At 41.3% G+C, this 24121-nt stretch overlaps 1 protein-coding gene across 2 annotated transcripts in view; it reads left to right on the top strand.

Moving 5' to 3' along the window:
- Positions 1 to 23818, top strand: part of LOC141993115 (ligand of Numb protein X 2-like) — a 62824-nt gene extending 39006 nt beyond the window's left edge. For both annotated transcript variants that reach the window (XM_074962424.1, XM_074962422.1), the window contains exons 2-10: positions 2473 to 2928; positions 5669 to 5898; positions 7741 to 7937; positions 10035 to 10403; positions 12488 to 12667; positions 14838 to 15012; positions 15231 to 15453; positions 19287 to 19445; positions 20767 to 23818. In XM_074962424.1, coding sequence (XP_074818525.1) covers positions 2528 to 2928; positions 5669 to 5898; positions 7741 to 7937; positions 10035 to 10403; positions 12488 to 12667; positions 14838 to 15012; positions 15231 to 15453; positions 19287 to 19445; positions 20767 to 20902 — 2070 coding nt within the window. In that variant the 5' untranslated portion in view covers positions 2473 to 2527 and the 3' untranslated portion in view covers positions 20903 to 23818. The remainder of the gene's footprint in view (positions 1 to 2472; positions 2929 to 5668; positions 5899 to 7740; positions 7938 to 10034; positions 10404 to 12487; positions 12668 to 14837; positions 15013 to 15230; positions 15454 to 19286; positions 19446 to 20766) is intronic.
- The last annotated feature ends 303 nt before the right edge of the window (positions 23819 to 24121 follow it).

Here is a 24121-nt window from a genome sequence, read left to right as displayed (position 1 = left end):
GTGGGAAGCGATAAGAGTCACTTACAGTAAAGACTAGACATAAGCAAAGCACTTGAACTAGATATCCCATGTAAGCTCCGACTCATGGGGTGACACTGGCGCTCAGGCAGAGGGATTGAATGGGGAGAAAACTTACTGCCTGATTTTATTTTATGTATGTATGTATTTATTTAACCCTCCGTCTTCCCAATACCCTGGCACCTTGACAGTGATACTGTTGGACTTCTGAAGTGTGTAAGTTTCCATGACAAAGTAACAATATGCACAACAAAATGGTTTGATTTGTGATACGAGCCCTTTTAATTAAAAAGCTGACTTGTGTGTTTGACCGGAATTGAAGTAGCATGGTGTGTGTCTGTTTGTTAGAAACTCCTGACTGACTTTTGCTTACAGTTCTTGATAAGTTACTGTTCCTCTCTACGTTCTCCTCCAGGCATTTAGGTAGACCAGTTTTCACCAAGATTTAAACTTTTTTTCACATTCTATAAAGGAATTGTTTCAAGACACTTCATCCAAGTACAAAATTTATCTTCTTGCACTTTTCACACTAGAAATATTTCATTCCTAATTATTTTTATGAAAGTTTTAGAAAAGTGCAGGATGTAGAATTCCAGCCCTGTGCGGTACCATATGGCTTACTATATTATAATTAAAAAAAAAAAGAAAGAAAGAAAAGAAAAGGAGGACTTGTGGCACCTTAGAGACTAACAAATTTATTTGAGCATAAGCTTTTGTGAGCTACAGCTCACTTCATCGGATGCATTCAGTGGAAAATACAGTGGGGAGATTTATATACACAGAGAACATGAAACAATGGGTGTTACCGTACACACTGTAACAAGAGTGATCAGGTAAGATGAGCGATTACCAGCAGGAGGGGGGGAGGAACCTTTTGTAGCGATAATCAAGGTGGGCCATTTCCAGCAGTTGCCAAGAACGTGTGAGGAACGTGGGGGGGGGGGGGGGGAGTAAACATGGGGAAATAGTTTTACTTTGTGTAATGACCCATCCACTCCCAGTCTAAGTTAACTGTATCCAGTTTGCAAATTAATTCCAATTCAGCAGTCTCTCGTTGGAGTCTGTTTTTGAAGTTTTTTTGTTGAAGAATTGCCACTTTTAGGTCTGTAATCGAGTGACCAAAGAGATTGCAGTGTTCTCCGACTGGTTTTTGAATGTTATAATTCTTGACGTCTGATTTGTGTCCATTTATTCTTTTACGTAGAGACTGTCCAGTTTGGCCAATGTACATGGCAGAGGGGCATTGCTGGCACATGATGGCATATATCACATTGGTAGATGTGCAGGTGAACACAAAGTAAAACTATTTCCCCATGTTTATTTCCCCCCCCCCCCATTCTTCAGATGTTCTTGTCAACTGTATTTTCCACTGAATGCATCCGATGAAGTGAGCTGTAGCTCACAAAAGCTTATGCTCAAATAAATTTGTTAGTCTCTAAGGTGCCACCAGTCCTCCTTTTCTTTTTGCGGATACAGGCTAACACGGCTGCTACTCTGAAACCTATATTATAACTGCCAGATTAAAAAACAAAATCCTCAACGTGACAATTTTGTCTGTGCTTGCCAAGGAAGGCAACGTTCAGAATGCAATTCGATCAATGTAGTTGCAGCTGCAGAGATCTGAATGTGTCCCATTATCTTCGTCCTCCACAACTTTGAGATTTATTTACAAAGCCAATGAAGTTCAATCATTTTGGGTATACTAGAGTGAATTATGTAGTGGCCTGGGTGGGTATTTCTATCCTTCATTATAAAGCAGTTGGGTTTTTTTTTTTTTAGTTCCATAGAATACTTATTTGAACACACACACAATGTGTGCCTGTGTGAGTAGTGAACAATACTCATGGTTAAAACTAACAGGGTTTTCTTTTTGCGAAGGAGAGGACTGGGAGGAAGGAAATGCCTCCTAGATTTAAAATTTCCTTTCAACCCTCTCTTCCCTCACCCCCCCCCCCAAAAAAAATCCATTAACCCCCATCTCTTTAAGACAAATACCAACCAGAAAGGCAGACAAGGAAACTGTCACTTAATCACTTTTCTTGCAATTATTATTGTAATTATAAGGAATAAGAATTTCAGTTAATTTTACTTTGTGTATTTGACAGAACTATGTCTAGTCAGTGTCACTATTTCCCATGCATAATCTTTTGGGATCCAAATCGCCAAAATGCTTAAACAGATGCACAAATGCTTTGTTGAATCAGGGCCTTACTTTCCCCTGCTGCCTGGGTGGGTCTCTCTCATAGTTACAGTGGAAAGGAAAAATTAAGGGAGGGGATGGGGGGATAGAAAAATGAAAAAGCACAAAAATTGGCTGGGGGACTTGGAACAGGTGTGCGTCTTGAAACTACGTTTAACTTATTTTTAACTGACTAGATTTCAAGTTGACAGTGGCCTCTTAACTAGCATTTTAGACAGTTGAGTGATTAATTCTCTCTCTCCCCTCTTCATTAGAGAAGTCCTGTGAGACCACTAACTCCTGCTCTTCAAACTGACAAGCTTTCTTCTGATGTTGGATATCATGGCTGACCCTGCAGTGGAAGAGCAGGTCTCTAAAATCAGTGAACTTTGCCATAAATGTGGCCAGTTCCACCTGTTACAGGACAATCATCTTTATAACTTCCAAGATGAAGTAGATGATGAGCTGGTTTGCCATATCTGCCTTCAGCCTTTGCTCCAGCCCATGGATACACCCTGTGGACACACATACTGTTTCAAGTGCCTTGAGAACTTCATGCAGGAGTATAACTTTTGTCCCATGGATCGGAAAAAACTGAGTTTCCAATACTGCCGAAAGTCTAGCCTTCTAGTGAGAAACCTGCTGGATAAGTTGACTATCCTCTGTCCCTTCCAGAAAGAGTGTCAGCAGACTATGCAGAGGTGTGAACTAGAAGCCCATTTACAGAACAGGTGCGTATATGTTTACATATTAACTATTAGTTAGTAACATAGCACTATCTGTGGTGCCTTAGTGAACAGAACAATGGTTTCCTTACCCAGAACAAACTAAGTTAAGATGAGAACATCAGGCAGAGATGACAAAGGGAGAGGCCAGTAAGATGAGAGGATGAAGACAATATGCTTATGTGTTTGGGTGGTTAGTGCATCTGTGTTGAGGATGCAGGTTAAACTACTTTTCTGGTCAGACATAGATAAGCAGAAGCAATACCCAACTGAATGTAACAAGCCCTTGAATTGTGTCGGAATACAGTGCTCCTTTTCACAGAATAGTCCTTGTGCACCTGCTTCGTTGAAGTAATTATAAACATACATACCTCTCACTGCAAACGCAATGCATGGGTCCTGAGTATTTACAGAAGAGAGACAAGGGGTACAATACTGCCAGCTTAATTGGTCCAATTAAGATGCGTAACACACAAGTCTTTTGATCCAAATACTGGAAGTCACTTCACCCAATGCATTATGCACTTGCTGAATCACATATTTGTAATGCCATTATCTGCCCTCATTCTTTCACAAGCATAGATGCAACTGAAAATGTGTTCTGCAAAGAAAGGGAGGCTGACTTTTCATTGCACTTCTCAGCACAGATGTTTTTGGCATTTCCACTGCCGACTAGCTGAGCTGGAGCAGACAAAGAACTGTGGTTTTAGAAAAGTGCACACAACAAAGGAGTCTTTCCAATGAGTTTGAAGAACCTTTGTTCCCAGGTAATGATTGCTCAGAATGGAGCCGGGAGCAAGCCATATTGTAAACAAAGGCAAAGTTTCAGTGGCAGCATGTTTTGTTAGTATGTAATAGGTAGTACACAGTAGATTTGATACCATTCAAATACATCATGCTTGTCTATGGCAATACCAAAGTCAACAAGTGTGCAGGTGGTAGCTGAGCTAAGGAAATCTTTGCAATTTTAGCCAGGTATTTGTGTTTCTATTGCATGTTCCTGTGGTATGTAGAGGCTAAGGTGCTCTCTCCATATCTTTATCCATACTTTCAACATACAAGTTTAGAGTCCACAATTATTTTAAAACATTTCCCCTCTTCAAAAAACAAACGTATTCCATTCTCTCATTTTACCAGTGCATTCCATCTTCTGTTTCTGTTTCTTATGCTATAAGCTCTTAAGGGCTGGGACTGTTTTACGTGAGCCTTACACACACAGAGTCAGCACGGAATAATCTGTTTCCCCCACTTCCCAAATCCCTGCAACTGTGAGTTAGAAGCGCCTATATCTTATCTTTGCTAGCTGAAATGTCATTCAGCTTCAGTGAATATCCAGTCACATATGGGAAGGTTAACCTTTCAGACCATATCTGGTGGCTTGCAGTTTAGTTTGTGACTTAATCAGTACCGAAAACAAGTTCCAGTAATCTAGTATGTTTGTTTTTTTTTTTTAAATATACAGACTGTTAACATGATTCAAGCTAAATTCCAACTGGCATAAAACCACCACCTTGAAAGTATTTTGCATCAGGGTTTGTGATGATTTTTAGTGAGACTTAAGCCACATCTGTGCATTTAAAAAAGAATGAGCAGCAAATTTTAGAGACTAGTCTGTGGCATTTTCCCCTCCACTTTGTAAAATTAACACCTCTGAAGCCAGACTGTACAGATCTCAAGAGTGTAGTAGGGAGATGCCAATATTAATAATTAAAATGGCTCTGAGGGCCATTCCTGGGCCTCTGGTTTGTCAACAAGCAGACGTATTTTGGACATTGGGTTTGATTGCCCTGTGCCTTTGAGCGGTATCTTTGGCCACCTTACAATTGGGAGCAGAGTGACCAGGAAGAAATAAAAGAGTAGGTGAAATTGCAGAGGGACCGTAGTAGCCAGAATGTAAATACTCCAAATGGAATTTGATTTGGACACAGTGGTAACCACCCATAACCTAGTATCCTGTATCATTGTTCTGGAGCACTGGTTCAGTACTGACTCAGGGAATAGTATCTGCCGCTGAGCCTTCAACAGCACTTCTGCATCACCAACCTAACTTGCCATTGATCCTCTTACCAAGGGTGGTAATAGCCTGAGTTTGGTTTCCTTACCCTGCTTCTTCTGTAACATTGATTTTTGTGTTGCTGCGTACGGGGTATGGGGGTTCTTTTTAAAATGTTGTATGTGGTGCTTATGAGAGGAACTGGATGGATGGTGAGAGACTTCTATTTATTTTAACATGGGTACAGCAACTGACCCACTCAGTCTTGTATGTTGCTGGTTTGGTAGAAACCATGGCATATTCAAGGCTATAAAGCTTCTGAGATTCAAATGTGTGGTTCACACTCTTACCTTGGCTCTGAAAGAGCCGAGGGAATAAGTATTTGCTTATGCCTCACAAAATATGTTCTCACCTTCATTGGGAGCAGCAGGGCTTGAATGCTAAATATTTTAACAGGGAGAACTCCTTCCTACTGTCCTTTTTCTCAGATAATTAAACTAATCGGTCTCTTAAATAAAAATAATAAAGTTGACAAAGGAGTTTCTCTCCCCCTTTTTCCAGCCTCAATTTGAGGCTGAGATGTGAATGAATCTCTGCTAGCACCAGCTGCTGGAAAGAAAATGTGTGACTGACAAGACTTAATCATGCTTTCTGAAGCACTGTGGTTACCCAGCGCGTGTATGTGCTGAGTTTACTATGTAAGATGAGATTGTTGCTGCTTGTGTGGATGACTGACTTCCAAACCCTCGCTAGGTGTCCTGGCTTCAAGAAATACAAATCCGACATAGAAAGGAGAAAAAATCCACATTCCAAAGGCAAGGAAGATCCCATAACCAGGGAGGAAACTAACGCCGCCAGAGAGGCGGAGCTAACAGATGGAGCATCATCACTGGTGGCAGAAAGCTCTATAGCGGCTGTGGTATCTCTGGGGACTGTGGAGCCCGGACTCGTTAATCCAGCCTTTGAGGAGGGTGAAGAAGGAGGTAATGTGTCTCTCTGCAGTTCCCAACAGTATCTCACGGACACCACTTTGAATAGCACAAAATGCAATTAAGTTTCAAATCTCCTTTAAAAAATAAAAAATAAAAAATTAAGGATATTCTTTTAAAGAGCTTGTCACAGATTCTGCCCATATCTGTATGAACAAGCACTTGGAAACCTTCAATAGTTTCAAGCTTCTCCTTTTGCTTTTTACTCTTGGCCTTTCAGTTCCAAAAAACACAAACCTCTGCCACTGACGCTAAAAAAGTTCTTTAAGAGCTAAGCCTCCAGGATTTTCCTGGAGTCTCCAGAATTATGTCATGTGATGAAACCTCCAGGAATACATCCAAACAAAATTGGCAATCCTACTAAGAGTAGCAGCTCCCTTATCCCATCTCAGGATGGCTATATGCAGAGTACAGCAAGATTATTTCACAAACCCTAGGTTAACAAGAGCAATACATAAAGCACCAATTTAAAAAAAAAATATCAGAAGCTTTTCAGTAACAATGTTCTTTTGCAGCTGTGTGGGAACAAAGTGTATGCACCACCCCTATGAGAACAGGGCACCAAACATATCATGAAGATGCCAAACAATCAGTACCAGGAATTTGTGCCAATCTCTCTCTTTTTATTTTGTATTTACTCTTTTGAGGCAACTATTTGTTCAGGTTGTTTATTTTAGTTCCTCCCTACTGATACTAAACAGAAGCATTTTTGTGGCCTGTGCCAGTGCTTGGATTTGAAATTGATCATCAGTAAGAAAACACATCCCATCACACTACAAATGAAAATAGCTATATCTCCACTCAAAGATACCACTTGATTAAATCTTTAGAATGTCAATCAGTAGCCTGAAACTCTTGATAGCATGTTTCAAAATGATTTTCTTAATTCCTGGGCTTGCTTAGATGGGCTGGGTGGTCGGTGGGAAAGTCTATCTCCTAATGAACCTGTCTAATAGTTACCGTGTAGATTACCTTGGTTCTGTGTTGGAGTTTCCCCAAGTACATGTCAGTCTCTCTGTTAAAGCCACTGTGTGATAGAGAACTACAGCTGTACTTGGCTGGCATTGTGATTGCCTTCATTACAACACCTAATGTGCTTGGCTTGCACAAATGCTGCAGTGATGATAGATTTAACATACTTTGCCAAAAGTGCAGGGAGAGCTAACAATTTTCATCTTTGGAATGGTTTGGAAGTATTTATTAATTCTCCTCATCCCTCTGAAGTAGGTGAATGTTACTGCCATTTTACAAAGGGGGAAGGGAAATTGAAACAGAGCAGTTAAATGACTTGCCCAAGGTCATACATCAAAGCAATGTCAGACCTCTGATTAGAACACAAGAGTTCTAGGCTTTCAGTTCTTTGATCAGAGCACTAAACTAAGTCCTTTTCTGTAATGGCCTGAGCATCAGACTGGCAACCAAAAAGTCCCAAGTTGCAAGTAGTTTGACTTTAAATAACCTGGCAGTGGATATAGAAGAAGAAAAATCTCGAAATGGCAAATTAAGCATCTATTTATAAAAGGCCTCAAAAATGCTTTGTTTCCATTCTTGCTACACCATCTGACAATCAGCTTTGCACTGAGTGAGCCCGAGTTGGGAACATATGGGGAAAAAGTCTAGGAAATTTAACTTTTCTGCTTTTAGTTTGTGATCTTTTCTCTTCCCTCCTAAATACCCTCCCCCACCCCACAAAATACTGTCTTTGAGCACATAATGCCAAACAATACAAGCCCTACCAGTAGTATATACCTCCTCTGTGTGTGAAACTAGAATAGAGAAAGGACTAGGGGATATTTTCTGTATTCATGTGTTGTTTTCTCTGATTCTCACAATCAGACCTGCCTCAGAAAGCTAGTCTTGTGGCTGAAACAAGTACAATTGAAATTCACCGAGATGATCCAGAAGAAGAGCTAGGAATGCGGATAGTTGGGGGCAAAGACACCCCTTTAGGGAACATTGTTGTTCAGGAAGTCCTTCGGGATTCTGTTGTTGCTTCAGATGGAAAAATAGCACCTGGAGACCATATCCTTGAGGTACGTTTGTTCCGTTAGACAAAGGAGGGTGGTAACTTAACTTTATTACTAAGAGAAGGCTTTTTATGATAGTGATAACAAAAACTGTAAGTCATGCTGGGCAAACCTCAGGAGATTTGGATAAGCATCCCAAAGTTTGGACACTTGTCCAAATATCTTGGTTCTATGAAATTGGGCTGAGAGTCTTAAAAGAACAGGCTGTCTCATGTAATTTCTGACCCTTCCTGCTTTATCAGGCCAGAAATGCCTTGACAACAGCCTCTTTTATAGTGTTTGGTTAGTTCTGAGCCTAGCTGGAGAGAGGTAACAGAGCCACATGGAAATAAGAAGTAAAATTTTAAAAAGGTATCAGAACACTTTTAAACCGAGGAAGGTTGGGATTGGTTCTTATTTTTACCTGATCCAGAACTTGAAGGATACAAGTGCAGGAGAGGAAGTAGAATTGTTTAGAGTGGTGGAATCCGGTGTAACTAAGAGGATTTTTTTTTTTTTAATTTCATCTCAATTTGTCAAACACCTCTTCTGTAACAATAGGCAGTAAAACATTTTCAGATCCATCTCCTTAGATTAATTTTTTTCTTGAACTTTTCAGTTTTTAGTAGTCTATTTTATTTATGAATCTGACCGCTTTTTATGAGATTTGTATGGAGTATAGTTGTAGCCGTGGTCCAATAAAAGATATTACCTCACCCTCACTTCATCTCTCTAATAGCACGATTGCACAGGGAGAGGCTCTTTTCCAAACCGGCAGGTCCTAAATCATTTAAAGCCTTCCATGCCAAAACTAGCATTTTAAATTCACCCTGAAATCCAACTGGCAGCTAGTGCAGAGCACAGAACACTAGTGCCATATGCTCATAGCAATATACCCCGCCAAGCAACTGAGCTGCCACATTCTGTACTGCTAGCTTTGTTTTCCAAATTGAATTAATGCTTCATGGAAAGTGCATTGTTGGTAGTCTAATCTCGAGGTGACAAAGGCACATACTTTCTTTAAGATCTGGACCTCACTACCATTGTATTACATCCTCCTGGCCAGACAGAAATCCAAAAACTGGAAATCCAACCAGCTCCTTCGATTACACACTCTAATAAGGATTGGCAGACCCATGCATTCAGAGTGGCAGATACAGTCTTGGTCATATCTTCAGGTTGCTTCTCCAAGCCAATCAATATCACGTCCACGGTATCTGATTGAGCCTCATTCACCTCCCAGTCTCAGCCAGGGAGTAAGATATTCAGCAACACTGGCTGGGTGTCATTAGAATACTGAAGATGCTGTTGCCCATGTCTCCTTGCTAACCTTCCCAATAGTCCCATACGCACACTAAAATGAGACGGGATAGAACCCTACGTGACTGCCTCCGGGGGAAGGAAGAACCGTTACCAACATTACCTTGAAAAAAGAAAGATTTAGACTGAAGATCCTAGGGCTTGTCTACACTTACCAGGGGATCAACGCGTGGCAATCGATCCACCAGGGGTCAACAGTGGCGTATTAATGCCTAGGCTAACAAAATTGCAGGGGCAGCAAATTTATAATAGCAGCCAGAGGCTGCTTCCCCTGGTGCCAGTTCGTGGCCCCCGGCCCCGCCCCCCTTTCCCACCCCCTCCCTGCCATTATTGGTCCCCTTCCCCAAATCCCCACCCCGGCCCTGCCTCCTCTCCTGAGCGTGCCGCATTCCCCCCTCTTCCCTCCTGCTTCGTGAACCTGTTTCGCACACAACCCAGCGGCGTGCTCAGGGGAGGAGGCGGAGTGGGGGTGGGGAGCTGCTGGGGGGGGGTTGTGGCAATTATTTCAGGGCCTAGGGGCGGCAAAATCATTAATCCGCCACTGGGGGTCGATTTGGTAGGTCTAGTGAAGACCTGCTAAATTGACCGCCGATCACTCTCCTATCGACTCCATTACTCCACCAGAATGAGAAGCATAAGGTAAGTTGATGGGAGAGTTTCAAAGCTGTGGAATGGTCTCAGGGATGGCTCCTCGTGCATGGCAGATCCAAGTGTGCTTTTTGCTAACTTTGTGATGTTAGGTACAGTGGAAGACCCATAGGCTCTTCAGGATCTAAATGGTGCATTTTTCCCTCCTCTTTCTAGGTGAATGGTGTCAACATCAGCAGCATGACTCATTGCCAAGCTATCTCCTTGCTGCGCCACCCAAGTCCTGTTCTTCACCTTATGGTCCTGCAGGAAAAGGGATTTTCCAACAGGACTCTCAAACAGGATTCTAGCCCTGCTGTTAACAGGGAAGTGATTCACGTTACGCTGATGAAGAGAGAGCCATCTGAACCACTGGGAATCAAACTGATTAGGAAGACCGACGAGGCGGGGATTTTTATTCTGGACCTGCTTGACGGAGGCTTGGCAGCCAAAAATGGAAAGCTGAGTCAGAATGACAAAGTCCTCTCTATAAATGGTCAGGACCTGAGGCAGGGAACACCTGAGGCTGCTGCACAGATAATACAGGTAATTTATTGAATGGAGCAGCTGTCTGTCTGATAACTTGGTGACTGTCTGCACCACTCGCGCAGTGCTCCGTTTCTGACCCAAGGGCTAACAAAACATGCCTGAGCAATTAGGATACTCTTAAGTAACCATTTTTGGGAGAGTGACTTCCCTACAGAAGTGAGGATTACTGTTTCTTAGCGATCATGAATACACAGGTGGGAATCTGCCATGAATCATTTCTGACAATACCACAGTGAGTCAGATGTCTATGGTGGTTTAGTGCAGCAAAGGCAAAATGATCTTCTTTAGGTGTAGCCTTTTTACAAGAGAAATCTCTACACACAAGGCATACATCTGTGACAGAGACCAGGACAGAGTATGTGAAACAAAGCATGTGAGGCGTCTCTAGAGCTAAACTAGGGGGATCTGAATAGAGAGCGCATGGCCTGGTGGTACAGAACAAAAGCATTTTTAATTTAGGTCAGGATGCTGGTGGTAAAATTCCCAGTTAAACTGCATTTGGAAGAGGGTCCATGAGTCAATTTGAGGCCCCTTGCTGGGGGATGGTCATTCTCATCATGTTAGAAATCTGTCTCACTTTAATGGGCTGAATGTTTAGTGTAAAGTATTTGTGTAAGGATTACTCCAAATGCAGTGGCCTTTGTTTAGATCAGTTTCAAATGCTCTGTCTCATGGGGCGGTGCCCTTAAGCTTCTAAGAGCTGGGTTCCTTTTTTTTGCCTGAAGATTGTGACAAACACAAGGGCGTTTCAACAGAATTTACAGTTTAATCCTTGGAAAGGATCCAAAGATAAGGGGGAGTTTGTTCTCTTCCTGGCAGTTTGGAGAGTCAGTGGTGGGAGAAAAAGGGAAGAGTTTTGATACTTGTGGAGAGCCTGTGTTCTTACATAGAAATATTTGCACCTATGCAGTGATGTTTATTATTAGAAGTAAGTCAACAAATGTTCCTGATAAACAACTTTCTAGAACTGAGGACTGATTGCAAAGCCCAAAAACATGCTGTTCAAGTTAGTAAACGTCAAAGCACTGGACCACGAGGCTGGTATGTATAGAATAGAATCTAATATGTTGGCACTCCACCTCCCTAGGTGACCTGTTCCAGAGCTTAACTATCGTTAGGAATATATTTCTAACCATAATATCTAACCTAAATCTCCCTTTCTGCAAACTAAGATGATTAATTCTTGTCCTACTCTTGGTAGACATGGAGAACAATTGATCACTGTCCTCTTTATAACAACCTTTTACATATTTGGAGACATATATTCTCCCCCCACCCCAGTCTTCTCTTCTCTAGACCAGTGGCTCTCAACCTTTCCAGACTACTGTACCCCTTTCAATAGTCTGATTTGTCTTGTGTACCCCCAAGTTTCACCTCACTTAAAAAACTTACAAAATCGGACATAAATGTCACAGCACACTACTGAAAAATTGCTTGCTTCCTCATTTTTACTATATATTATAAAACAAATCAATAGGAATATAAATATTGTACTTACATTACAGTGTATAGTATACAGAGCAGTATAAAGAAATCATTGTTGATGTAATTTTAGTTGGTACTGACTTCGCTAGTGCTTTTTATGTAGCCTGTTGTAAAACAAGGCAAATATCTAGATGAGTTAATCTACCCCCTGGAAGACCTCTGAGTATTCCCGGGTTATACATACCCCTGGTTGAGAACCACTGCTCTAGACCAAGTTTTGTAAACCTCTTATCACTTTGTTGCTCTCCTCTGGACACTCTCTCCAATTTCTTCACCTCTTTCTTCAAGTGTGGTGTCCAAAATGGGACATAGCACTGGTGTGGTCTCAGCTGAAGTGCTGAGTAGAATAGAAGAATTACCTCCTGTATCTTACATGTGACACTCCTCATCAGCTCCTTTCGTACATTTGTTTGGTCTCTAGAGGTATGTGTGCATGCCTATTACATTTTCCAGAATGTTACACAGTCTGAGGCATGCAACTTTCAGAGAGATCATCAGAAGTCACAAGGTTAAGTCTCCACATGAGCCATGGTGAAACTTTACCCTTTAATAATAATCCAGTAGTCTTAAGCTTCTCTTTTTGCTTTTCCTGGCAGACCAGTGAGGTAAGAGTGAACTTTGTGGTCCTAAGGCAGTCTGGTGTACAGCTGCCAGATGCTGTTGAGGATGGTGGCACGCCAAACAGTAGCAGCAGCAGCAGCAACGGAGGGAGTCCAGTGCACCATCGGAGGAGACCTGACCAGAATCATTACAGACGAAAATCAAACTACCAAAAGGCAAGTTTTGTTGTAATAGCAGTGCTATTTTCTGCTGGGCCAGTGGTTCTTTGTTTCTCAAATCTATTACTTTACCACTGAGTGCTATGAAAATATAAACAAAGAATACTGCAGGGTTATAAAGAGTAGGGTTTGGTCCCAGATAGCACCTTTTCTTTACCAGATTTTGCAAAGCAATAGGAGTTGAGAGCTGGCAGAACAGTGAACTGTACAGTCAGACCAAGCATCTGTTATCTACAGAGCAGTGCAGCATCATTTGTGCAGCCTTTGAGGTCAAAGCCTGTCTTAAGGGAAGAAGGAATGCTGGCCAAAACAGCAGAGTTAATCTCTGCTCCTTTAGAAAGGGCCACTGGGTATTTGACAGCCACCAGTAAAACAACCATTGGGTTTAATTCCCTATCTGTAGGACAGCACCCATCAAGCATAGCTTTCCCCTAGTATTAAATTGCAATGTTAACACTGCGTGTGACTCCATGTCACAGTATGGGACTAAATGGCCTTGTGGCCTAGAGGTGAGAGCTGTACTAGTGAACCTAAAGAGAGATACTTTTGCAACTTCTCCAAATTAACTAGTTAGTTTTACTCTCAGATTCCCTCCTCGAGAAAACTGTGAACTTGAACAGATTTGCTTTTATGTTGCTGCCTCTGGCAGGTTGTTCCATATTTAAATTAAAATTTGTGAAGAAATTCTGCCTGAAATATGAACTGCCTAGACTTGTGTTTAGTTTCCCAGGTTACTGCATCTGAGTTGGTGGCTATCGTATGCAGTTTCAGCCCAGTTATTTCCTTTATAAACTGCAATCCACTATGTCTCCTTCTGTTTCCACAACACGCGCACACACAGGCTCGCGCTCTCTCTCTCTAACTCTTTCTTCCTCCTAAGATCTCTAGGACAAGATGTGCTAATATTTCACTAAGCTTAGGGGTGGGATTTTCATAAGCACTCAACATTGGCCTAATTCTGCTCCCATCAAAGTCAGTAAGAGTTTTGCAGCTGACTTCAAGGAGAGCAGAGCTAGGATAATGCTGAGCTGTTTTGAGAAATTGCACCCTTAGCTTCTCATTTAAAGTAGATAAGCTATTTGAGTCACTATAAACTGTCCTTTCATCCCATGCCATGATGCTGGACATCTTCAGAAATAAGTTTCCTCTCCTCTTCATACTCTTTACCTTGTGTTTGGAAAAAGATCTGCTGGTTGCCTTCTTACTTTCTTGGCCTTATGGCACAGTAGAACCTCGGGAATGGAGATTGTAACTCTGAACAAAACATTATGGTGGTTGTTTCAAAAGTTTACAACTGAACATTGACTTAATACAGCTTTTGAAACTTTACAATGCAGAAGAAAAATGCTGCTTTTAACCATCTTAATTTAAATGAAACAAGCACAGAAACAGTTTCCTGACCTTGTCAAATCTTTTTTATACTTTCCCTTTATTTTTTTTAGTAGTTTACACTTAACACAGTACTCTACTATATTTGCTTTTTTTGTGTCTCTCTGCTGCTGCCTGATTGTGTACTCTGGTTCCAAATGAGGTGTGTGATTGACTGGCCAGTTCGTAACTCTGGTGTTCGTAACTCTGCGGTTCTGCTGTATACTGGGCTTGTTGAAACAGAAATGGGGGCTGTGATATTTCCAATGGAAACGGAGATATTTTAGTAACAAGCTCTGTTCTAAAAAATGCATGAGATTGGATAGCTCAGCCTTTGTAGATGGATTTGGAAACGCCTCTTTACTCTGTCACTGGTTCAAATCCATCCCAATTTAAACAAAAGTTCAAAAGATAAAAAGTTGGTAGCACCTGATATGTTTGATGACCTATCTAAAATGAACTGGTAGTTTCTTTCCACTTCCTGGTGGGGAAAGTCTCATCACAAAGAGCCTCTATGTAGACAAAGGATCGAATGGACATGTAGACAGGCAGATACCCTCGCATTCCTAGCAGCAACCCCTGTGAGTCAGGGTTGAATCACCTTGGGAGTGCAGTGTGCTATAGCTTCTGCTGACTTTTCTATTTGTGCCTAAACAAACAGCTTCACTCTCCAGAGCCGTTAATGTGGCATCTTTCACCAGCCCTGAATTGATAGTTCTCTGCCTCCTACCCTAGTTATGGACCGTTCTAAATTCTGCTGCATTGATTAACTCATATAATCATTGCCGTCTCTTTGTAGGATCTACCTCAGGGATACCTCAGCCAGGAAAAGACAGTTGCAATAAAAAAGGAGCCAAAGGAATCTTTGGGAATCACCATTGGAGGTGGAAGGGACAATAAAAACAAACTTCCTATTTATGTAACTAGCGTGCAACCCATTGGATGCCTCTTCAGGGACGGCAGGATCAAGAGAGGTAAGGAGACTTTCTAGATCCTGAGTTTCCCTTTTTATAATTTCAGTAATTAACTCCGTGAATGGGTTTTAGTGCTTTTATAAGTGAAAGCTGGGATTTAACACCAGTGAAGTTTGAAACACTAATTCCTGGATGATGCCCTGAGGCAGAGGTTGTCTATATTGCAAAAGGTCAGTAAGTCCATGCGGCCATGATCATCCTACTTATTTAATCCACAGGAGATGTGCTTTTGAATATAAATGGCATCGATTTGACTCATCTAAACTACTATGAAGCTGTCTCAGCACTGAAATCCAATGCAGCTTCCCACACTGTAGTGCTGAAAGCCCTGGAAATTCTTGTACCAGAGAGGGTGCCAGAACCCATAGACCCATCCTCTGATATCAGGGAACACGGATTCAGTTGGTCACCCCTTTGGATCACATGGCTTGGATTACCTACGTAAGTTTGTTTGGTCAATTCTTTCTCTCCTCAGTATTAACCACTGAGTCAGGTATTCTACCTCATCTGGCATTTAAGCAAAGTGAATTGCTGGCTGATTCTGTACCAAGTCAAACTTGGTGACAAGCCCTTTTAACAAAAGAGACCATCAGTTGTCAGTGTGTTCTCAGTAAAACAAATAAATTAAGAAACTCCCACTGCTTTTCAGTATTTCTGAGCCCCTACTCTTTGCAATATGGTTGGTCCCTAGGTATCTGACAGAGTTCGCTGAACACTTTCTCAAACTGAATAGGTCACAGAAATTGAGAACAAAAGCAAGAGTGTATGTTTGGGGGTGAGGGAGAGGGTGTTCAGTTACACAGCCTGTGTTTGAATTATGACACATGCACTGCAAACAATCCTCGGTAAAATGTGGTGAACCCAAGCCACTTTGGCTATTCTACTTAACAGAAGTCAATGATCAGGCACTGCTACTGCCTTTTAGCAGCTAGTCTTATGGTTTTGTTTTGAGGCAAGCAGTCTTTTTTTAACGTTATCTCAGCTGTGTAATTTTTAATCCTAGGAAAGTAATGCCAGATTCTGAATTTCCTTGCTAAAATGCATTAGAATGTAGCTTACCATGTTGCTGGTGCCAGAGGTAGTGGGAATTCTGCTGCTGTGTTCCATGTGGCCGAGCATTTTAAGGTTTGAACTTTTCAGCTACTAATTTCTGGAGAGAGGCAGCAGGTTTTTCTCTTTACTGGTCTCTGCTAAAGGTCAATTTGGAGTGAGCTCAACCCAGAGAGGAGGTGCAAGTTATAGCAGAGTTAAAGTTTGAGTGGCTGGACAGGGAGCTTACATCTCTTCTAAGCGTTCTGATTTTATTTACAGGTTTATTTTCTGGTGCAACCAAAGGAATGCAAAGCCTGGGGCTACCTTCCCTTCATGCAATTTATCAGTTTGTAAACTCCCAGAACAAAACAGAGAGGGCAGATCTTATTCCTCCAGAGCATTCTGTCTGGGCTTCTTGTCAATAGAGTCTTGGCTGTCCTTTCTTGAAAGGAACCCAGCTTTTTTTTTAGTTCTGAGACTAACTAGTCTCAGCTGCACCTGATTAACTCATGTTCATGTAGGAAGCTGGGATTTAACCCCCAAATCTCTATGCCATTATCTAGTGCAATGGGGTTTCCTCATAGGGGTCACTCTTGGGCCAGGTGTATTGGGAGTGCAGGGCAACAGCTCTTTTTACATCTCATCACATGTGCCGGGGAAGGTGAAGAGTGTTCTATCAAAAGACTTCCTAGCTCCAGAGACTCTAATGCTTTCCAAAATTCCATTTCCATTAGGTCAGCCTCTTAATGCTCCAGTCGTCTGCATTTGTTTTAAGTATAGGCGTTGGAGCTAGCTTCCACCAAGTACCTTGCCTCAAATATATTATGTTTGGTTTCACCTACCCTAACTCACTGTAATTGGCTGAGGACCTGAGCTGCGTTCGTAATTAAATTAGCCAATTTTAAGATCATAAAAATGTGCTCTCATTTTAAAAAGTAGCGTTGACTGTATACCTCCCCCACGGGACCCTATGCAGCAATTTTCAGCTTTTCCCACTGAGGTGGACAGCCATGATGCCAGAAGCACCCTCAGAGCACTGAAGCAGTGGCTGGAGAGTAATCTCCTTCTATTGCTCTGAACTGGATTCTGGCATCTCCAGACTTTAGAATATTAGCGCTACAGGCTGCTGACACGCTTTCCTGTGGGCAGGTTTTAGGATATGGTCTGAGAGGCACACAGCAGAGCTATTTCATTTTGTGGTCTGCCAATGTTTACATCATTTGTTCCAAACAATATAAATGGTAATAATTCCTTCCTTGCAGTTCCTCACTAATTTCCCCAGTTGCCCAAAGTGGTGGCCAATAATGACTAGTTGGCTCTGTGTGCTATAATTTCACTAAACCACTGAGGAAAAACAAACCTCTCGCAGATTAGGGCTGAACTTCTCATTGCCCTCGTCAGCTAAACGTAGGGGCACAGTTGGGGGGGGTTTGTTTTTAACCTCTGCTGAGAAATTTTTGAGCCACCACTGAGCATAGCCCTCTCAAAACATTCCCTGAGAGCTGTGTTTTGAAATCCAGTGTGAAAATCTGAAGTTTACTGCTAGCACATAGTCAATCAGTCTTTTTTCACGTAAATGCTTAATTCAGAAGATGCTCCTGTGGTGCGTGTTCTCTTGCATTCTGTTTTGTTGAGGAAAGCCACGTTAGTTGTTAGCCTGAGATAGCAGTTTGGTGCTGGAAGAGCAGAGTCTGAAGAGGTTATGTTTGAAGCCTTCCTGGTATATTCAGTCCTTTTCAACACCTCTGTCCACAATGCTTAAAAGTTCTACTCTTTATTGTTACACTTGCACTTGTGGCTTTGTGTCGAATATAGTTTATCGGCCTGGCTCGTTTAGTGGTATGCTGCCTTTGTGTTTACACGCTGTCCTGACATTGCTGCACTGCATTGCCAGAAGGGCAGCCTTTCAGATGAGAGGGCTCCGTCCGTCTCTGATGAGCTGCCTGGCTGGAAGTTAGAGTAGGAAAAAACCCTGGTGTCCTGGCCAGTCTTCTCCTCACAATAATAGATTTTTTTCTGCTGTTCAAAGCTGTGTATGAGCTATTAAAAACACAGGAATTACCATACATGACCAGATGGATGGCCATCTGGTCTGTCGCCTAGCATTTTTAGGTCTGACAGTAGCAAGTACCAGATGCTGCAGATGGGGATGTAAGACACCTACATAGTACCATTGGGCTGGTTTTACCCTACCAGGCAGTTAGTGAATGGCTATGTTCTGAAGCAGGCGGCTTGATATCCCATGTTCATTGTTTTCCTCTCTAACATAACTGTGGGTAATTTTTATTGTCCATATAAAAGTCTAATCCTTCTTCATTCTTTGCCTCAGTTAACTTCTGGTAGTGAGTGCCACAGTTAATTACATGCATTCTGATTATTGCTGAGTGCCAATTTATGGCTGCTCTGTTTGCTCACACAGCACTGGTGCACTCGAGCCACTCCTTCTGGATATCTAGTATAGGTCACTGGGCTCTCTCCCTTTCTGTTGAGCAGTGAATTCCAGGAGCAAATGCTGTTAGTGTTTGTGTCATCTTTTGAAGAAGTCTGGTGAGCAGGCTTGGCCTTTTGATATGATAATACATCAGACATTTTAGAAATTGAGAAGCAGGTATACCTCAAAAGGTTTGGATTATGTTCTTTATGAACAATCTCTCATAGGACTGTAAGGTTTGGATTATGTTCTTTATGAACAATCTCTCATAGGACTGTAATATCTTATCTTGTGCAGTCCTTCTTATGATAAATCCTGCATGAAAAACCCTTCAGAAACAAACCTTGACTGATTTGATTGTTTGAATCATTTAGTAGAAGAAAGGTTGCCTTACCTAACAACATAATGTTTGCTTTCTGTCTGTGATATCTGGCTGATAACTGCAGCCATTGTACCAAGTCCCCACAATACATGTAAAACCAGAAAATTGACTCCAGGTTAATTATAAGGGCTGTAGCAGTACTGCTTTCAATTACTTTTTTTTTTTTTAAATGATGATGTAAGATAACTCATTAACATAAATGACCCGTCTTCCCTACCAGGCTTCCTACTCTCATCACAATACTTGTGGTGGGATAAGGCTTTGTCCCCCAATGGATGCAGGTAGTCTAACAAGGGTTATTGCAGGTATCTGAGGGCTCCCACATCACAAAGAAAAATGAAGATTTTTAGTCAAGCAATTCTAGCTGGAAAATAGGTGCTTAAGAACAAGTTGTGTGTGCCTTTTCTGTGACTGTGTCTGTCTTTCCAGCTATCTTCACTGCTGTCAAGATATTGTCCTTCGTAAAAGTAACTCAGAAAGCTGGGGATTCAGCATTGTTGGAGGCTTTGAAGAAGGCAAAGGAAACCAGCCATTTTTCATTAAAACCATAGTGCCTGCAACACCTGCCTTCTGTGAGAGAAGACTAAAGTACGTATGGTGTTTGTTCCATTATTTGTATCCATTCCAGAAGTACTGAGCTTAGATGGTCTGTATAATTTTATTGAGCTATTGTGCTTTAACAATGAGCCTGACTGAAACTTAGTGATTTATCCAAGTTCCTTTTCATCCCAGCTCTAAGCAATAACCACATAACCAGCTGCCTTTATTTCTACAATTATGATGGAAGAGTCTTACAATCATTTGTAAGCCTGAGTGATTTAACACTTTTTTTTCCCCATCCCTGTGAAGGGTGTAATTATCAAGTGGGAGAGGGATCAGTTAGGATACTACAAGAGGTGATTATGCTATAACTAGGATTAAGTGGATAAAATTAAGGGGATATTTAAAATGAATATCAGGAGAAACTTCCTGACAGTGAGACTTATTCAGTTGTGAATAATCTCTCAAGGGGCGTGGTGGAAGCCCTGTTGCTTGGGATATTTAAAACTAATCTGGTTGACACACTAGGAAATGCACTGGCTCTTTAACTTCTATGGTTGTCTTCCCCTGTGAAACTCCCTTTTCAGTGTCTTCCCCTCCAGCTAGCAACATGTACAGCTGGCTCCTTCCAGAGCAGATGTCAGTGTTGCCCTTTCAGCCCATCTGCCAGGGATACTGTCAGAGCAGAGATCTGGCACTGTTCCCAAGGGGATTGAGTTTCAGCGAATGGTGCAGGCATTAATCCAACTAAGGACTTTTTAATTATTTGGCAACTATGTTCTGATATCAAATTAGTCCAATCCTAGCATGTAAAGCGGGCTCACGAACTACCAGCATGACAGAGTACCCTCCATGAGGCCTGTGAGCACTTCCCCATAGCTATTACTAAATAAGCAGCTGCAGCAGGGACCTTTGGACACAGATTATATCATCCACATCCATCTGCTTTTTACAGTTTTTCTCTGGATTGTCTTTCTTTGTGCTGACTGGCTCTTTTCTTGAATTCCCAACCACCCTTTCCCTCAGTCATTTCATTTCAGCCTCTCTCATATGCCTCCTCTCCTCCGTTCACTTGTCCCCTCTGCCTTCCTATATCTCTGTATGGCTAATCCCCTCCCAACCTCTCCACCCCAACAATTAAAAAGAAAGCAAATAATGGCACTAATGTGAGCTCTGCGGACCATCCCTTCCCCACACTCCCGCGTGATGTCGATTTGGATTGTAAACTCTTTGGCAAAGGATTGTCTCTTATTGGGTTTGTGTGATGCTTAGCCCAATGGGACCTTGATCAGTCAGGGTCCCTGGGTGTAATAGAAATAATGCAGGGTTTGAGTTTTGTCCTGACAGAAGTTTCCTCTTGCCTTACTAGGTGCGGAGATGAAATAGTGGCAGTAAATGGAGTATCTGCTGATGGAATGAGCAACTCTGAGCTAATTCCCATGCTGAAAGAACAGAAGAACAAAGTCACTCTTACATTGGTGTCTTGGCCCGGAAGTCTTGTGTAAACATCAAAGCCAAATCTACGTTCACTTGATTTATGAGCCTCTTTGGGACCAGATGCTCATTAGATTGATGGGATAGCCAAACATGTTGCGGGCCTATCAAGGAAACCCTGAACTCGTGGCATATGATGTATACTTTCCAGTAGGCTTTCATTTCCTATTTGAAGAAAACATTTCCAGAACTTGATGAAGGCACATGTAGCTTGTTGATATATCTAAATTTTAGATCCAACATCGTAGCAGATTGGAGCGGCACTTTCACTAGCTTCATCACTGAGTCTAATCAGTACAGGATTATTGTGGGGACAGTTACTTTTCCAGTGGTCCTATATGAATTGTGCATCTCTATTTTGAGCCAGTCTCCTTTTTTCCTTCAAATCCTATTTTAGCTGTGCCAAGCCAGTGATTATAACTAAGACCTACCTAATCTCCTAAAATAAGAGCAACGTTTCACAAACTGGTCAAGGGTCGCTGTTGGCCGGTGTACTTGGACATGTCATTTTGTATCTGTTTTTAAAAGCCGCTAATAAAACTCTAAGTATGTGGACCGATAAAATGGTTCATTACCAATGGTGTTTACATTTCTTGCCCATAGAAGTCTAGTATTTTTTCAACCCTTTTATTGTCAGGCAGATTAAGAATCCTGTTCGTGCTAATGCATTGTGTTAGCTTGTGCAGAAATCCTTACTGCTGGTGCCAGTTCAGTAAATTGTTGGATTTCTAACCCTTCCTCAACTCTGCTCTCCTTGCCTTGTGATTTTACTAAAAACCATCTTTTTATCATGTAGAAATGGGCCGTCTGAACATAACGGGCCCACTTATGCCCAAGAAAAGTCTGCCCCCAGGAAGTAACGCTATTGCTTTTATGTGTAGTTTCCTGGTAGTCTGAAAGTGATGTTTTTTGCCTCTCCTATTCACCACTTTTCCCTCCCACCCAGCAGAGCTAAGAATTGGGTAGAATGACATGACCAAATTATATACCACCACCTCCAGCCACACTTCAACTGCTGTATGTGAAATGAACTACCTCCAAAAGGACAGTATCCATTTTGCTTTGTGATCTTCGTGGAGTAGATTTAGGCTTGGCCTAATTTCATTAATTTTTTTTTATAATTTCAACAGATAAGATGTTTAAGCTTCTTAAAATCTTTCAGTTGCAGGACAGTAGGGGAAGGGCTTATAATTTAATGACAGTAGACAGATTTAAAAAGTTAAAGCTTTATAAACCATGTAAACACCAATTGTCAACAGCACATGTCAAAATATACAAAGAGAATATCCTTCTCAACCTTGCTGGGTTCCAGACCCCAGGCAACCCCTACACTGCTATTTTTAGCCTCCTGTGAGCCTAAGTCAGCTGCCCCAGGCTCTGCAACTCTCTGCCAAGATTTGTTTTTTTTGTATAGATGTACGCTAAAGTTCTCAAGTAGCATTTTTCTTACTTGGTTTATCTGTAAATTACAATTATTGCTGGAAATATTGTCAGTTTGTGTGTGTGTGTATACGGTGAAATAGTCGGATTCTTCCAAGCCTAACCCTATAGTAGAATTTTGAAGCCTGAGGTATAAAGCTATTCAACATTGATAACTTGGGCTTTTTGGAAAATTCAGAATATAGGAGTTATTCCTCAAATATTTTCATTTATTATATATATTACATTTAATTCTAATCCCTTGTAGAAATGGTTTAGGGCTTTCACTGTTAAAACAGAAAACCTTTTTAAATATGCTCTCTACAGCTTTCATTCTGACCAACATGGACTGTAAGAAATGAGTTTCCTTTAATTTCTATTATATCTTTTCCTGTAAAAATACTAGCTAGAGTAATTTCTTTTAAAAAACATAATGGAGTAGGAGTTCCCACTTCTTAAGCAGAGCCTGTGGCTACCTGTAAATTAGCCATTACAGCAGATCAGCGTTCTGTTCCTTGCTAGATTAATAGTTTACACACCAAGTGACTTAACTTGCTTTTAGCTATTAGCTAAAGGTTGTATGTAAGGACTCTTATCAGAAGTCAGTAAGAGCAAATAGTTCAGGATCTAATTCTTATGAAAGCTTCCATGGTGCATTGTGCAGCCCCTTTCTTCAGTTGATAAAACATTACTGTGGATTTAGACTACAGTTTTTCTAGGCCAGCTGGACTTCTGGGCCTCTTACTCCTGACATGTTGAACAGCAGGAGTAAAAATTCAGTCAGCAAGGTGCCTGTGAAAAAACTAGTATGATTAACTCTGCCTCCATCTGAAATGAAGGAAATGCAGAACTTCAGGAGTGTTTAGTTTTTGTTTTTTTTGGTCTTTTCCATACAAAGACACATAAGCAGAGCCTTGGACAATACAAAGCTCTGATGTCTGGTTAGATCTGAGTGATTATTATTAGGCTTGTCAATTACCAAAAAAAAAAAAATGGAATTCTGCCAACTGTTTAAAATGTTTAATCAATTTTAAATTCAGTTGTGCAAGATTATGGGTTTAATTTTTTATTTATGGGAAATTATGAAGGGGTAAGAATTATTAAACAGTAGATACTGATTTCAAAAAGTTAGCTTTGTAACCATTACAACACGAACTGTCAATCAGGTGTCAAGATATACAAAGTAAATATCCTTAAATCAGATTTATCAAGCAGCATTTTTCTTCTTTTCCCTATTTTTTTCATCAGGTTGTGTGGGTATGGTGAAGTGGATGCATACCAATACTAACTGATCAATCTAATCATTCAAAGCCTAGTTACTATTAACTTAGAGCAGTGTTCACTGCTATTGTAACATTTGTCCCTTATTAACAGCCATGCTGTTGTGGTGGTGGGATATGTTTTTAAATGAAGGGGATGCTGCAAAAGGCATTGTGACTTTACCATTATTTTGTCTTATTTCAAGGTGCCTTCAGCATCACTAAGAAGTCTTAGTACATATTGTTTGCATTGCACACAAGAACTTGTAGAATTGTCTTAATAAATGTTGAATTGCTTTGATGCCTTTAAGTTATTCTAAAATGACTAGAAAAATATGGTGAGTGTTCTGACCTGAGGGTTTGAAAATAGGATGCCTGATCAGTAGTGGATATTTCTCCAACAGTCCTATTGTTCTAGATCAAGACAGGGACCGTCCTGGCCTCTGCCAGAGGAAGGAAATAAGCTTGTCATGTTGCATCTCCCAGGAAGAGAGCTGCTCTAGCTGAAGATGACCTGGGCCTGCATCTCCACTGGCCTGAACCTTTAGTAGT

The sequence above is a fragment of the Natator depressus genome, chromosome 9 (genome assembly GCF_965152275.1).
Source record: "Natator depressus isolate rNatDep1 chromosome 9, rNatDep2.hap1, whole genome shotgun sequence".
In the NCBI taxonomy this organism is placed as follows: domain Eukaryota; kingdom Metazoa; phylum Chordata; order Testudines; family Cheloniidae; genus Natator; species Natator depressus.
The sequence above is the reverse complement of the archived record's forward strand: the minus strand, read 5'-3'. Positions and strand labels throughout refer to the sequence as shown.